General features: G+C 36.1%; 1 protein-coding gene across 4 annotated transcripts in view; it reads right to left on the reverse strand.

The window, feature by feature from the left end:
• The window catches only part of LOC129745171 (transient receptor potential-gamma protein), a 94,083-nt gene that overhangs the window by 15,821 nt on the left and 62,732 nt on the right, over window positions 1-15,530 (reverse strand). Inside the window, exons 11-17 of one of the 4 annotated variants that reach the window (XM_055738090.1) lie at window positions 12,064-12,203; window positions 11,734-12,002; window positions 11,574-11,672; window positions 11,319-11,514; window positions 11,052-11,246; window positions 4,731-5,085; window positions 3,961-4,445 (exon numbers count right to left, since the gene is read on the reverse strand). In XM_055738090.1, coding sequence (XP_055594065.1) covers window positions 3,961-4,445; window positions 4,731-5,085; window positions 11,052-11,246; window positions 11,319-11,514; window positions 11,574-11,672; window positions 11,734-12,002; window positions 12,064-12,203 — 1,739 coding nt within the window. Of the gene's footprint in view, window positions 1-3,960; window positions 4,446-4,511; window positions 5,086-11,051; window positions 11,247-11,318; window positions 11,515-11,573; window positions 11,673-11,733; window positions 12,003-12,063; window positions 12,204-15,530 lie in introns of all 4 variants that reach the window. The other 3 variants (XM_055738089.1, XM_055738088.1, XM_055738087.1) reach the window with 3 other exon arrangements.

Here is a 15,530-nt window from a genome sequence, read left to right on the forward strand (position 1 = left end):
TCGCGAGTAAACCACGAACTTAATGCCAATGAGGAAATATCATCTGACGATGCAACTGTACACTCAGCAGATACTGATGATTCGGAATTTATTCCCTGTACAGAGCGGGCAGTAAACACTTTCAATAACCAAATCGTGTTGAAGATAGGCCCAGATGCACCAGATGACTATGAGGAAATTTTTCCCCGGGTCTACAGAAGGACAATTACCAGACTTGTCTTTGGTGTTCCCGTAATTTTCTCTATGTTTAAAAACCATATGGATCTAAGAAAGACTAATTGTATTTATTGCCCTGAGAAACTATTAGGCCTTATTCAGATAGTTTACAAAAATCATTTCAATAGGGCTAAAGCATTCAAAATTTACATTTCACAAAAAATGTTAATCGACTTACAAACCGCCGAAGAACAAAACACAATAATTGAACAAACACACGAATCTTCTCATAGAGGGATTTGGGAGAATAATAAACAAATTTCTAATAGATTCTTTTTCCCAAGAATGAAATTTAGAATTAGACAATTTATAAAACTTTGTGAAGTTTGCAATAAAAATAAATATGACCGCCATCCTTACAAAATTTATTTCGGAACGACACCAAATACTGAAAAGCCGTTCGAAATAATTCATATCGACATCTTTTTGAGCCAACCTTTGATATTTCTAACAGCAATAGATAAATTTTCAAGATTTGGCATAATAATTCCTATCAAATCCAGAACTATTACTGATATAAGAAAAGGGTTACTTAAACTTTTCTCGATATATGGAACACCCGGATTAATCGTTTGTGACAATGAACCCGCTTTACGCTCAGTTGAAATAAGAGGTCTAGCAAATAATATGAATGTCGAGATGCATTTCGTGCCTGCAAACCATAGTGAAAGCAATGGTATGGTCGAAAGATTTCATTCAACACTGGCTGAAATTTTTCGATGCATAAAACCCCAATATGCGGATCTAACTAACAAAGAAATTTTCCGGATAGCTTCTACGCTATACAACAATACGATTCATTCAGCAACTGGACTGAAACCCCGCGAAATCTTTTATGGAATCAAAGATGGGCACGAACGGCCTCTTAACATTAATGAAATGCTAGAGGAACGACACAAATTCTATGACGAGGTAATTTTGGCAAATGAAAAAACACAAAAGAAAAATTTAGACTACCATAACAAGGGTAGAGAAGGGAAACCTCACATAGATATTGATGACATAGTCTTTAAAAAGATTCAAGGAATCAAGCAAAAGACTAAAGAAAAGTATCAACCGACCAAAGCTATTGAAGATAAAGGAAGAGCAATCCTCGATAGGTCTGGACGGGAGATCCATAAAGAAAATATTAAAAGACTATAAACTAATAGATTTTTATTTTCAGGATGGAACTACTCATCATCATCATTATGATTTTCCTGCCCTTATCCTTACCCAAATTCATACAACTACACGATATAACTAACAACCCAGGAGCACTGACTCTCAGTGCAGGAGAAGGTAGAATTCTGGAAGGATATAACCGACTATTTCATACAGTCGATCTTAAAGAGTTAGGAGCTACCATTGACATTTTGGATCAAGTTATACTCAAAATTAATAGTTCGACAGGAGATTTTTCTCAAATCATTCATATTAGACTTAAGGAAGTTAAAAATGTTTATAAAACCCTTCTCCCGGATGCATACAGAAATAAACGATCAATTGAAACACTAGGCAGTGCTATAAAATTCCTCACAGGTAATTTAGACGCAGATGACTTGCGACAAATCGATTATAATATTGATGCTATTAAACGATCTGAAACCAAATTAATGAGTGAAAACAATAAACAGATCATAATTAACTTAGAGTTTCAAAATTCTCTGAAAAAATTAAGTGATGAAGTTAAAAAACATCAGAATCTTATCCACAAGATCAACACGCAAAAAGGCTATCTAGTAACAGAAAATGCTAAAATTTCGATTCTTTTCCAGTTAGATCTTGTATTGCAAACTTTAAGAACTATAGAAAATGGAATAGCACTTGCCAAACTTAATATTGTTAACCGACAACTTTTATCAATTAATGAATTAAAAATTATTGCAGATCAATTAAAACAGGTAGATGTTAGTTTGGATAGTTTAGAAGATGCGTACAATTACCTCTCCGTGACAGCATTCTACCATGGACATCATCTTATCATCAGTATTGACATCCCCAGAGTATCTCCCATCATATACGAGCGAATGATTATCGAACAATTGCCTATTCAGAACAAAACTGTTAACATCGGATACCATACAGTTCTCATTAATGCAAATATTACATTTGCTATACTGACTGAACTCGAACCAATAGCCAAAGTCTATATTTACAAAAGAAATGAACTTTCGAATATTACTAACGATTTGTGCATTGCACCTTTAGTTCGCGGACGAAGTGGAAAATGTCCCTTCAAAGAAACGCCGCCTGCTACAGAATTAAAACTCTTGACTTATACCGTATTTGTTTATGCCGAGTGTTGCACTAGTGTTGCACTGGTGCACCACTAGGTGCTGTCAAACTGTTTGTTTATTCGGACGGTGTTGCACTGGTTTTGACCTGTCGGAGTTCTGCTTACGGACGGTGGCCCACCGATAATTTTGCCAGTGTTGCGAGAGAGCGTATGAGTGAGTGAGGTAGCAATACACTGGCGACGATTTGTGTTTGTTTTTGTCGGGTACGGTGGAACACTGATCGAGTGGAGAAAACAAATACGGTATTACGGAACACTAGTAGTCAAAGCCACACTACAAAATGTGGTTATGAGTAGCACTTGCGGTATAAACCATAAAGAACTAAAAGGAAACTATTTGATAATCTTTCACAATTGTTCAGTGATTATTCAAGACAGGCTGTTCGAAAACCTTGAACTAACCTTCAAGCATCCAGTCATTTCACCACTCGAAACATATCAAATAGATGAAACTCACCTGGAGCGATATTACAACACTTCATATTTACATGAAATGCACATCCAAAACCGACAACACCTGGAATCACTAAAATTACAGCATTTCTCATCAACTGCAGCATTCATCATTTTTGTCTCGATAATCATAACTGTTTTAGTCTATCGACAGCGTAACGCGATAACAGCATTCATTAAAGGACGCACGGGCCGTGCTTCTTTAGGGGATGGAGTAGTTAGCAACCAAGCCATAGCCGAGGACCCAACATCAACAATTATGTTCCCACCGTTCCAGCATAACACGATACCGAGCGACGTGACAATTTCAACAACATCTCTATTCCCAGCAGATCGGACTTCCCGGAATCCCAGTAATAGTGCGCATTAGATTGAGGTTCTAAACTCTGTAGAGAATAGGAATAAAGTTACTTCTAGTTTAATCTCCAAGTCGTGCAGTCGAGTTCTCCTTTTTTTAAAAAGAATTCCCTGATCCATGAATTCTTAGCTTATATATATATATATATATATATATATATATATATATATATATATATATATATATATATATATATATATATATATATATATATATATATATATATATATATATATATATATATATATATATATATATATATATATATATATATATATATATATATATCTATATATATATATATATATATATATATATATATATATATATATATATATATATATATATATATATATATATATATATATATATATATATATATATATATATATATATATATATATATATATATATGGTTTGGCAAGCCAGCCTATCGCATTTCCAAAATTTGGCCCGCCTGTTGAAAATGTTGGCCACCCATTAATACTAAAAAAGTGATTTTGAACCTTGATTACGGATTTCCGCATTTTTTATGGGTCACACTGTAGGTTATTTTTCCCAGCCAAAGCTGACCCTTAATAAATGTCAAATAAAATGTGGTTACTTGTAACCTCTGATATTTGAACCTTACTAGCCTCCTGAACATCGTACTCACCTTACTATTAACATTGTTGTTGTTCTGCGAATTAACCCCATCTGACGAAGGCATTTCGCTCGGTGGCTCCAGCACCGGACTGCTGTTCCGGCTGTTGGAGAACTTTTTCCGTTTCCGCTTCAGTGCTGCCAGCGCTCCGAAGTGCAAATGGTAATGATGATGCGAGGAGTTGGACTGATCCTTGGACTTGCCATGGGTTCGATCCGATCCACCGTGGTGGTGATGATGGTGATGCGATCGATGATGCTGATGATGATTGGTGCCGCCGTTGGGATCCGAGGATGGATCCCCGTCGGGTCGATCCAGGCTGGGATTGGAATCCGATGGGGACTCGGTGATGGCTTCGTCCGATGCCGGACTGTTGCTGTGGCTGGCGGATTCACACCGCCCTCCCGGGCCACCGTGATTGCAAACCGAATCCTCCGACCGGGACCGGCCGATGAATCGCGACACGCTGCCATGTTTGGCCGCCTCGATGAGGGTGCCTGTAAGGGTTGGGGAGGGAATGTTAGTCGGACTGCTCGCCATGGGATCCAGAGGTGGAATCTTACTACCCCATCTTTTCTTTTGCGAGCCAGGTCGTTTGGAATGGAATTTCGGTGCTAGCTTGGCAAGTTTGTGTATGGGATTGTTGTTTTCACCGAAGGAAGATTGGGACTGTGATGAAAACTGGTGCATGGGGTTGACTTGGTGCAGGGCTTTCTTGGGTGTGAGACCTGGCCCGAAAACTCCGGCGAAGAGCTCATGCGGTGAATGGGAGTGATGTTCACCGGATCCGGGCGATACAAACTCCGACACCGGCGTCAGATGCTGACTGGAGTCAGGGGCCGGTGCCGGAGCTATGTTGAAACCCTTCATGAGTCGTCGTTCTTTCTGGCGGTTCTTCTTGCCGCCCACGCCTCCACCCGCGCCCGTTGCGCTCGTCGTGTTCATGCCGCTGTTCTTCAGTATTTCGACAAGCTCACAACGAAACGCCGAGATGTCCTGCTTGATCTCGTTCACATCGTCCTCGGTGACGCCCTGCGATTCGGCCTTCCGCTGCTCGACCGTCACGTACCGGCGCACCAGGTTGCGCATGATGCTCTGATACCGGAAGTCCCGCTCGCTGGCCTGTTTCACCTTCCGCTGAAAGCAAACAAAGACAGAGAAGAAAAAAGGAAAACAGAAGCCAGAGCAAATAGCGACAGAGAAAGAGAGACGGACCAATCCACAACCAATTGGGAACCGAGAGACGGACAGAAATAGTGAGAGGGTAGTTGGGGTTTCGAGATGGATGGTTTTGAGAGCGACAGAACGAGATGGCAGAGATGGTAGAGAAAGAGAGAGAGAGACGGAAACAGGAAACAACAGATGATTTGCAGCGTAGAATAAAAGTGAGGGGGGTCACACATTAAACACACCGGTGCGCAATTCAAAGGGATAATGCCTGTCCGTTGCAAAAGAAGCTAAGTTTGTAAGATAAAATTTTTTGTTTAATTTTCCAAAAAATTGAGATGTGCAGAATTTTAGCTCAGCAGGAGCACTCAAAATTTCACATGGAATAGAAAAAATCGAAATTTAATTTGATGTCGAAAGAAACTCAGATGGACCGAAAAATAATTCACAGGCAATTTGTTTGAATAAAAAATCTCAGTAAAAAATTTGTCATTGCCAGTCTCCGTTGTTGACGCAATAATTGAACAAACTATGTCAATGATGAACAAAAAGAATCTTTTCACAAACATAACAAAATTGTAAGCTCATTTTTTATAATTTTCGTTATTTTTGTCATTTTTGTAATTTTTGTAATTTTTGTAATTTTTGTAATTTTTGTAATTTTTGTAATTTTTGTAATTTTTGTAATTTTTGTAATTTTTGTCATTTTTGTCATTTTTGTAATTTTTGTCATTTTTGTAATTTTTGTAATTTTTGTAATTTTTGTAATTTTTGTAATTTTTGTAATTTTTGTAATTTTTGTAATTTTTGTAATTTTTGTAATTTTTGTAATTTTTGTAATTTTTGTAATTTTTGTAATTTTTGTAATTTTTGTAATTTTTGTAATTTTTGTAATTTTTGTAATTTTTGTAATTTTTGTTATTTTTGTAATTTTTGCCTTTTTGTCATTTTTGTCATTTTTGTCATTTTTGTCATTTTTGTCATTTTTGTCATTTTTGTCATTTTTGTCATTTTTGTCATTTTTGTCATTTTTGTCATTTTTGTCATTTTTGTCATTTTTGTCATTTTTGTCATTTTTGTCATTTTTGTCATTTTTGTCATTTTTGTCATTTTTGTCATTTTTGTCATTTTTGTCATTTTTGTCATTTTTGTCATTTTTGTCATTTTTGTCATTTTTGTCATTTTTGTCATTTTTGTCATTTTTGTCATTTTTGTCATTTTTGTCATTTTTGTCATTTTTGTCATTTTTGTCATTTTTGTCATTTTTGTCATTTTTGTCATTTTTGTCATTTTTGTCATTTTTGTCATTTTTGTCATTTTTGTCATTTTTGTCATTTTTGTCATTTTTGTCATTTTTGTCATTTTTGTCATTTTTGTCATTTTTGTCATTTTTGTCATTTTTGTCATTTTTGTCATTTTTGTCATTTTTGTCATTTTTGTCATTTTTGTCATTTTTGTCATTTTTGTCATTTTTGTCATTTTTGTCATTTTTGTCATTTTTGTCATTTTTGTCATTTTTGTCATTTTTGTCATTTTTGTCATTTTTGTCATTTTTGTAATTTTTGTAATTTTTGTAATTTTTGTAATTTTTGTAATTTTTGGAAGAAGAAGTGAATGGATGTCGGATGAAACTTGGAGGATGGTCGATGATCGGAGAAAGGCGAAAGTCGGAATTGAGCAGGCATGTACCGGGTCAGCCAAAGCAGCCGCCCGCTTACGATATGCGGAGCTGGAAAAGGCAGTTAAACTAGCTTGTAGACGAGACAAGAGAGCCTGGACAAACTCCCTAGCCGAAGAGGGAGAAAGAGCCGCCGCCAATGGAGATATCCGATTACTTTATGACATTTCTCGCCGCCTCAGTGGTGCAAGGACTAATGCAAGAATGCCGCTAAAAGACCGAGCAGGTCAGTTATTGACCGATCGAACAGATCAGCTCAAACGATGGACTGAGCACTTCGAACAACTCTTCCGAGTCACGAATAGCGATGGCCAACAGAATCTGCAGCTCGAAGCGCCAACAGTAAGTCGCATAAATGGCGTCAACTCGGAAGCGCCTTCGCTGGCTGAAATAGAAGCGGCAATCAAAAACATGAAATCCAACAAAGCACCTGGGATCGATTGCATCCCTGCTGAAATGCTGAAAGCCGACCCTGCCCTATCAGCACAAATGTTGCACCGTCTTTTCGCTGACATCTGGGATACTGCAACATTCCCGGCCGACTGGATGCAGGGTATCCTCGTAAAGGTCCCGAAGAAAGGAGACCTGACAGAGTGCGGTAACTGGCGAGGCATAACGTTGATCTGTACAACCCTCAAAGTACTCTGCAAAGTGATTCTGAACAGGATCCAGGAGAAAATAGACGCTACACTCCGACGGCAACAAGCTGGATTCCGATCCGGACGATCATGTATGGACCACATCACAACGCTACGAATCATACTGGAACAAATCAACGAATTCCAGGACTCTCTTCTGCTGGTGTTCGTTGATTTCGAAAAAGCATTCGACCGACTTAACCATGAAAACATCTGGGCGGCTCTAAGGCGACGAGGGGTCCCAGAGAAACTAGTCCATCTCATCGAAGCACAGTATGAGGCATTTTCGTGCAAGGTCTTGCACGACGGTGTCTTGTCCGAACCAATCCCGGTAACTGCTGGAGTGAGACAAGGATGTATTCTATCACCGCTACTTTTTCTAATCGTAATGGATGAGATTCTGACTGGATCGATTGACTGTGCACCGAACCGAGGATTGCCGTGGAATCCTTCAACAATGGAGCAACTGAACGACCTTGACCTGGCTGACGATATTGTTTTGCTCGCCCAAACACAACAAGATATGCAGAGCAAACTCGACGACCTCACCGAAAGTTCCAAGGCAGCAGGTCTCAAAGTCAATGTCGGAAAGACCAAGTCGATGGAGATCAACACAGGAAATCCCTCCAGTTTCATGGTAGCTGGGCAGCAAGTTGAGAAAGTGGAGTGCTTCCAGTATCTTGGTAGCCAGATAACGCCTGATGGTGGTACCAGAAAAGACATCGAAACCCGGATAAGAAAGGCCCGATTTGCGTTTGCGAGTCTCCGAAACATCTGGCGGTCACGCCAGATCTCTCTACGAACGAAAATCCGAATCTTCAACTCAAACGTCAAATCCGTATTGCTGTACGGGTGCGAAACTTGGTGCACATATGCGGTAACGACGCGAAAACTGCAAGTATTTGTAAACCGCTGCCTGCGGAATATCATCCGCGCTTGGTGGCCTAGCAATTGGATCTCGAATGAGGAACTACATCGCCGGTGTCATCAAAGGGCGCTAGAAATCGAGATCCGGGAACGTAAGTGGAGATGGATTGGGCACACGCTGCGAAGAGATGAAAACGAGATTTGCAGAGAGGCGCTAGATTGGAATCCAGAAGGTCATCGAAGAAGAGGCAGGCCCAGAAACTCGTGGCGGCGAAGCCTAGCCGCTGAAATCCGAACTGTCGACGAGAATCTTGACTGGGACCAGGTGAAGACGCTGGCTCCGGATCGTCAACAGTGGAGGTCTTTTACCACGGCCCTATGCACCGGAGGATCGGCGCGGGATCATTAAGTAAGTAAGTAGTTGTAATTTTTGTAATTTTTGTAATTTTTGTAATTTTTGTAATTTTTGTAATTTTTGTAATTTTTGTAATTTTTGTAATTTTTGTAATTTTTGTAATTTTTGTAATTTTTGTAATTTTTGTAATTTTTGTAATTTTTGTAATTTTTGTAATTTTTGTAATTTTTGTAATTTTTGTAATTTTTGTAATTTTTGTAATTTTTGTAATTTTTGTAATTTTTGTAATTTTTGTAATTTTTGTAATTTTTGTAATTTTTGTAATTTTTGTAATTTTTGTCATTTTTGTCATTTTTGTAATTTTTGTAATTTTTGTAATTTTTGTAATTTTTGTAATTTTTGTAATTTTTGTAATTTTTGTAATTTTTGTAATTTTTGTAATTTTTGTAATTTTTGTAATTTTTGTAATTTTTGTAATTTTTGTAATTTTTGTAATTTTTGTAATTTTTGGAATTTTTGTAATTTTTGTAATTTTTGTAATTTTTGTAATTTTTGTATTTTTTGTATTTTTTGTAATTTTTGTAATTTTTGTAATTTTTGTAATTTTTGTAATTTTTGTAATTTTTGTCATTTTTATCATTTTTGTCATTTTTGTAATTTTTGTTATTTTTGTAATTTTTGTAATTTTTGTAATTTTTGTAATTTTTGTAATTTTTGTAATTTTTGTAATTTTTGTATTTTTTGTAATTTTTGTAATTTTTGTAATTTTTGTAATTTTTGTAATTTTTGTAATTTTTGTAATTTTTGTAATTTTTGTAATTTTTGTAATTTTTGTAATTTTTGTAATTTTTGTAATTTTTGTAATTTTTGTAATTTTTGTAATTTTTGTAATTTTTGCCTTTTTGTCATTTTTGTCATTTTTGTCATTTTTGTCATTTTTGTCATTTTTGTCATTTTTGTCATTTTTGTCATTTTTGTCATTTTTGTCATTTTTGTCATTTTTGTCATTTTTGTCATTTTTGTCATTTTTGTCATTTTTGTCATTTTTGTTATTTTTGTTATTTTTGTAATTTTTGTAATTTTTGTAATTTTTGTAATTTTTGTAATTTTTGCCTTTTTGTCATTTTTGTCATTTTTGTCATTTTTGTCATTTTTGTCATTTTTGTCATTTTTGTCATTTTTGTCATTTTTGTCATTTTTGTCATTTTTGTCATTTTTTTCATTTTTGTCATTTTTGTCATTTTTGTCATTTTTGTCATTTTTGTCATTTTTGTCATTTTTGTCATTTTTGTCATTTTTGTCATTTTTGTCATTTTTGTCATTTTTGTCATTTTTGTCATTTTTGTCATTTTTGTCATTTTTGTCATTTTTGTCATTTTTGTCATTTTTGTCATTTTTGTCATTTTTGTCATTTTTGTCATTTTTGTCATTTTTGTCATTTTTGTCATTTTTGTCATTTTTGTCATTTTTGTCATTTTTGTCATTTTTGTCATTTTTGTCATTTTTGTCATTTTTGTCATTTTTGTCATTTTTGTCATTTTTGTCATTTTTGTCATTTTTGTCATTTTTGTCATTTTTGTCATTTTTGTCATTTTTGTCATTTTTGTCATTTTTGTCATTTTTGTCATTTTTGTCATTTTTGTCATTTTTGTCATTTTTGTCATTTTTGTCATTTTTGTCATTTTTGTCATTTTTGTCATTTTTGTCATTTTTGTCATTTTTGTCATTTTTGTCATTTTTGTCATTTTTGTCATTTTTGTCATTTTTGTCATTTTTGTCATTTTTGTCATTTTTGTCATTTTTGTCATTTTTGTCATTTTTGTCATTTTTGTCATTTTTGTCATTTTTGTCATTTTTGTCATTTTTGTCATTTTTGTCATTTTTGTCATTTTTGTCATTTTTGTCATTTTTGTCATTTTTGTCATTTTTGTCATTTTTGTCATTTTTGTCATTTTTGTCATTTTTGTCATTTTTGTCATTTTTGTCATTTTTGTCATTTTTGTCATTTTTGTCATTTTTGTCATTTTTGTCATTTTTGTCATTTTTGTAATTTATTTAATTTTTGTCATTTTTAAAATTTTTGTCAATTTTTGTCAATTTTTGTAATTTTTGTCATTTTTGTCATTTTTGTCATTTTTGTCATTTTTGTCATTCTGGTCATTTTTGTGCAATTTTTAAGTTTGCTTCGATTTTTGTTTTCTCTGTTTTGTTAATCTTTGCAAGCTTTTTTAGTTTTAAGTTTAAAATTTTTCTTATTGAAACTTTCTGCGTTTAGGAAGAAAGCCAAATCAAGTCCGATGCTTTCTAATTATTTAAAGTTTGATTTCCAATTAACTTAAATATTATCTTACAAACTCGTTGCTCCGCGAAACTTCCACAGGCTCGAAAAGTTACTTACTCGAATCGTCTTCATGTGCTCCTTCTTGACGGCCTTCGAATGGCCGCAGAATTTCCGCTTGATCCACTGGAAGATGTAGAAGATCGACTTCGGCGTCGGAATGATGTTAAAGGGCGGTGGACACGTCCCTCCCTCCTCGAAGTAGCTGATCCACAGCTTGGACCTCGCAAATTTCCACTCAACGTCGGCCCGTTCCTGAAAATGGATCAATTGAACCGATTAATCACCCGATCGAGCGCTACCATCGGATCTCACTATGGCATCTACCGAAATCAACTGGTACGAGTGATTCATCATGGCGATCAGCAAGTTTAGGAGCACTACGATGTTAATCACCGAGTAGGTTCCGAACATGAGCATCCCCCAAAACCGGGTGAAGATCTTGATTCCGTCCAGTTCGAAGTTCTCTAAGTCCACCAGACCAAAAACTGCCCAAAACAGCGTTTGGATCGTTTCGAATAAGCTGAATTCAAACATAGTAAATTTAGTGGAAAGTAATTTTGAATAAAGTTTCAAGTTTACTTTGCAAATCTCCTCCACACTACACAGGCATTTGGATCAGTCGATGTTATGTTGTTGGTAATATCCGGACACCGTTTCTTCTCTAAATCCGCATAATACCTTTAAAAGTTGGAAATTCCTTAAAACATGTTCCTCAATTTGGAAGATTCCGAAAACTTACCACAACAGCTGATTGAGACCGCTGCTAAAGGCAAACAGCACTAGCACATACAGGAAGAAGAACTTCATGATGTCCATCACCATCCGGGAAAGGGAAACTTGCAGTGGTCCCAGGTGAGGATTGACCGAAAATATGTACACCAGCTTGAGTGAACTGAAAATGTTGGCTGCACTGAACAGACCCTCCGAAATCAACATCGGGTCCCAGGTGTCCCACTTTTCGCGGGGCAGATCGGCCGCAAACTTGTTGATGGCCATCTCCTTTTGGACCTGTGGAAGAATAAAGAAGTTTAAAATTTTTAAGCTTATTAAACGACAATTCTAGATTTACCTCAAAGTATGATACCACCCGTAGGGCCACCGTTGCAACGTACAGTGAATTCGTTACGAAATCTATCACATTCCACATATCGTTGACGTACTCCTGCAGGCCAACGTCCCACAGCTGCTTCACTTCACTCCATATCAGACCTGGGGTTTGGTTTGGAAAGATGGTTAGAAACGGTTAGTTAATTTATGTGAACCTGAGAAAAATGTATTCTCTAACAAAAAATATATCGAACAATTTTTCATGATCATATTTAATATCCGGCTTTTATTTCAGTTTGAATCGACATTTTTTAATATGAACAAAAATGGCTTAAAAAATCATGCTCATTTTTAGAATGAAAAATAAATTTAGTATAGCAACTATCCGCTTCATGCTTAGCAACGGAATATCATGAATCGCAGTAATCGTTGAATTTAGTTTAGTTAAATTTTTCATTTCCACTCTAACCATTGCTTAATGAAGACCTCTTTTGTGAACGGCATGTGGCGAACGGTAGACAATGTCCAACTCGAGACCCCATACACCCAACGAATTGAAGAGTTGCAAATTCGAGATCGTAGCGCTGCAGGAGGTATGCTGGAAGATTTCCACGGTACGAACGTATCAAGATGGTCAAGCCATCTACCAGAGCTACGGCAACACACACGAGCTTGGATCAGCTTTTAAAATTATGGGGAAAATCAGAAGCGCGTGATCGGGTGATGGCCGATTGACCCACAAATGTGCCGATTAATAATCTCGACTCTTCAACATCAAGTTTATTAACGTGCACAGCCTTTACCTCGGAAGTACCGGTGACAAAAAAGACGAATTCTACGAGCAGTTGGAACGTGAATTCGACCGCTGCCCAAAACATGATATAAAGATCGGCATCGGGGATTTTAACGCTTAGGTCGACCAGAAGGATGAATTCAAACTGACATTTGAAAGGTTCAACGCGCACCAGTTAACCAACGAAAACGACCTAAGGCTTGTAGATTTCGACGTCACCAAACGAATAGTACGTAGCTGGCATGTGGAATGAACTTAACGAGGAGTGTAGGAGGGCGATGGATGACGGACAATCGTGAGGTGATCAAAAGGTGGAAGCAGCACTTCGATGAACCTGCGCCTGCGTATCCAGTGTCAAGGTAGAGCAACTCCCAACGATGAATGAAGTTAAGGCAGCCATTCACCAGCTGAAAAGCTGAAGGATGGCATCGCAGCTTGGCCGATCGCAAGTTGGCCGATTACCTACACCTCTCTGGATCTGGATCTGGGACACAGAATAGCTAGCGGAGAAGTAGGAGGGGGCAAAACGCCCCATTTACAAGAAGGCCGACAAATTGGACTGTAGTTCTCACAGCGATCAGTGTCCTAAATTCCGCCTACAAATTGCCCAAGCCAACAGATTCGTGGGAAAACATCAGAGCGGCTTCATGGAGAGACGGTTTACGATGGACCAGATCTTTACATTACGGCAAATCCTTCGAAAATCCTTGCGGCTCCGAGACCTACCGAACCCGCTTGTCCAGTAATGACATGGTCACGATCGACGGCGGCGAGCTGGAGATAGTCGAAAACTTTGTCTATCTTAGCTCACTGGTGACTGCAGACAATGACAGAAGTCGTTAGATCCAGCGGCAAACGATCAGCGGAAGTCGTGCCTACTATGGACTCCACAAGCAACTGCGATCGAAAATAGTTAGCCTTCGCACGAAGTGTAACTTGTACATGACACTCATTGGACCGGTTATGGATATTTCTCGAAGAGGACCTGCAAGGACTAGGAGTATTCGAGCGACGAGTCTTGAGAACCATCTTTGGCGGCTAACTTTAGTGCAAAATTTCATAAAAATTGGGAAGAATGACAGCTTGCTGTTATATTCCTTCTAAAAAAACGAAAAAAATTCAACTTCATTAGAAATAGCAGCGTTCCAAAGTTAGAAGGATCATTCATTGCTGTTTTACTTGATTTCATTCGTTCAAGGAAGCTTCTGTACTTTCATACCAGTTCCAGGAAATCTAAACATTTTTTATGTATGTTTCTCATTCAGTAAATCATGTTTTTATGAAAATTTCTTTCAAGCTTTTCAATATACTGATTAAGATTCCACTAATTTCGTTCGTTATGTAACAAACGGATTGGAAAGAGAACAACATATTTTTTATGCAATGTTTTCAATTAAACAATAGCTCCGCTTTCGTAGTTTTTGCAAGATAACGTAGCGTAATTGTTCAAAAAGAAAAGAAATTTTCCGAAGATTGGATATCAAAGTCATATTAAGAAGCATAGGAAGTGTATATACATCTATAATGTATAATATGAACCATGGCCGTAGGAACGGGGGGGGGGGGGGGGGGGTTTGGGGGTTAAACCCCCCCATGAAGATCCAAAAAAGCAAGCAAGGTATTATACTCTACACTCAAAATTTTTAATTCAGAACCAAATTATGATAAAAGGGTAAGATTAATCAAGAGTAACAATCTAAATCAAAAACTTATGCCCAAACCTCAAAAACCCATCCCAAGTTCAAAATTCTGCTACACTTTTTCAAAATTCTCTCATATGTGATAAGAAATTCAGGTCTGAATATTAAATTTTAAATTAAATAAAACCTATTTCGGAGGTTTTGTTTCCATAACTCCCATCACCAAAATTGTATTCATATTTCGAAATTTCGGATTCTTTATCCAGTTCTGGATTCTTGATTTTCAGTTCGAATAATCATAAGCAATTAGAAAAGAAAAGCTGCTTTGAAGTCCTGGCTTAAATTTTGTTTTGTTTTTCATATCAAATTCATATTCAAATTCAAATTGTTTTATATTCAAATTCGAAGTTCTTAAACTTAATTCTACACAAAATTAAAACATTTAAAGCTTCGATATGACAATCCAAAATTGAAAACTTAGATTCAAATCATTTGAAATTCATATTTTAATTTAGATTCACAATACAGAACTAAAATAAATAATTGAAATAGTGAATTTAGATCAAACCTGAACAACAGAATCTAATTAATAGATTCATGAATTAGAGCTCAAAAACATGGCCTGTTATAAGATTCGGAAATTGTATTTTTTGTACATTTCAGAAATCGAATGGAAATTCAGACACTGATTCAAAGCGCAATTTTTGAACTCAGATTCAGAAATCAGATTTAGAATTCAGAAAAAGTTTTAGCTTTTAAATAAATTTTATAATCAACATAAAAGGTTGAGGAATTCAAGAGATCATGAACTTAAGATTGCTTGTCAATTCAATTTCCAGATTTCAAATTTTTAATCAAAATTAGATTTAAACACAATTCAGCTGAAAATCACAAATAAAATGTAGAATTACACTTTTTTGTTTTAAGCGAAAAAAAAAACAAATTTTATTTAAAAAAAAAAAGACATCGTCAGGATTTGTATTAGAGAATTTATTCTTTATGAAAAATATTAGCTGTTAAAGAAACATGAACTTGATCTTCATAAAACCAAAAATC

This window comes from Uranotaenia lowii, chromosome 2, assembly GCF_029784155.1.
Source record: "Uranotaenia lowii strain MFRU-FL chromosome 2, ASM2978415v1, whole genome shotgun sequence".
Lineage (NCBI taxonomy): Eukaryota > Metazoa > Arthropoda > Insecta > Diptera > Culicidae > Uranotaenia > Uranotaenia lowii.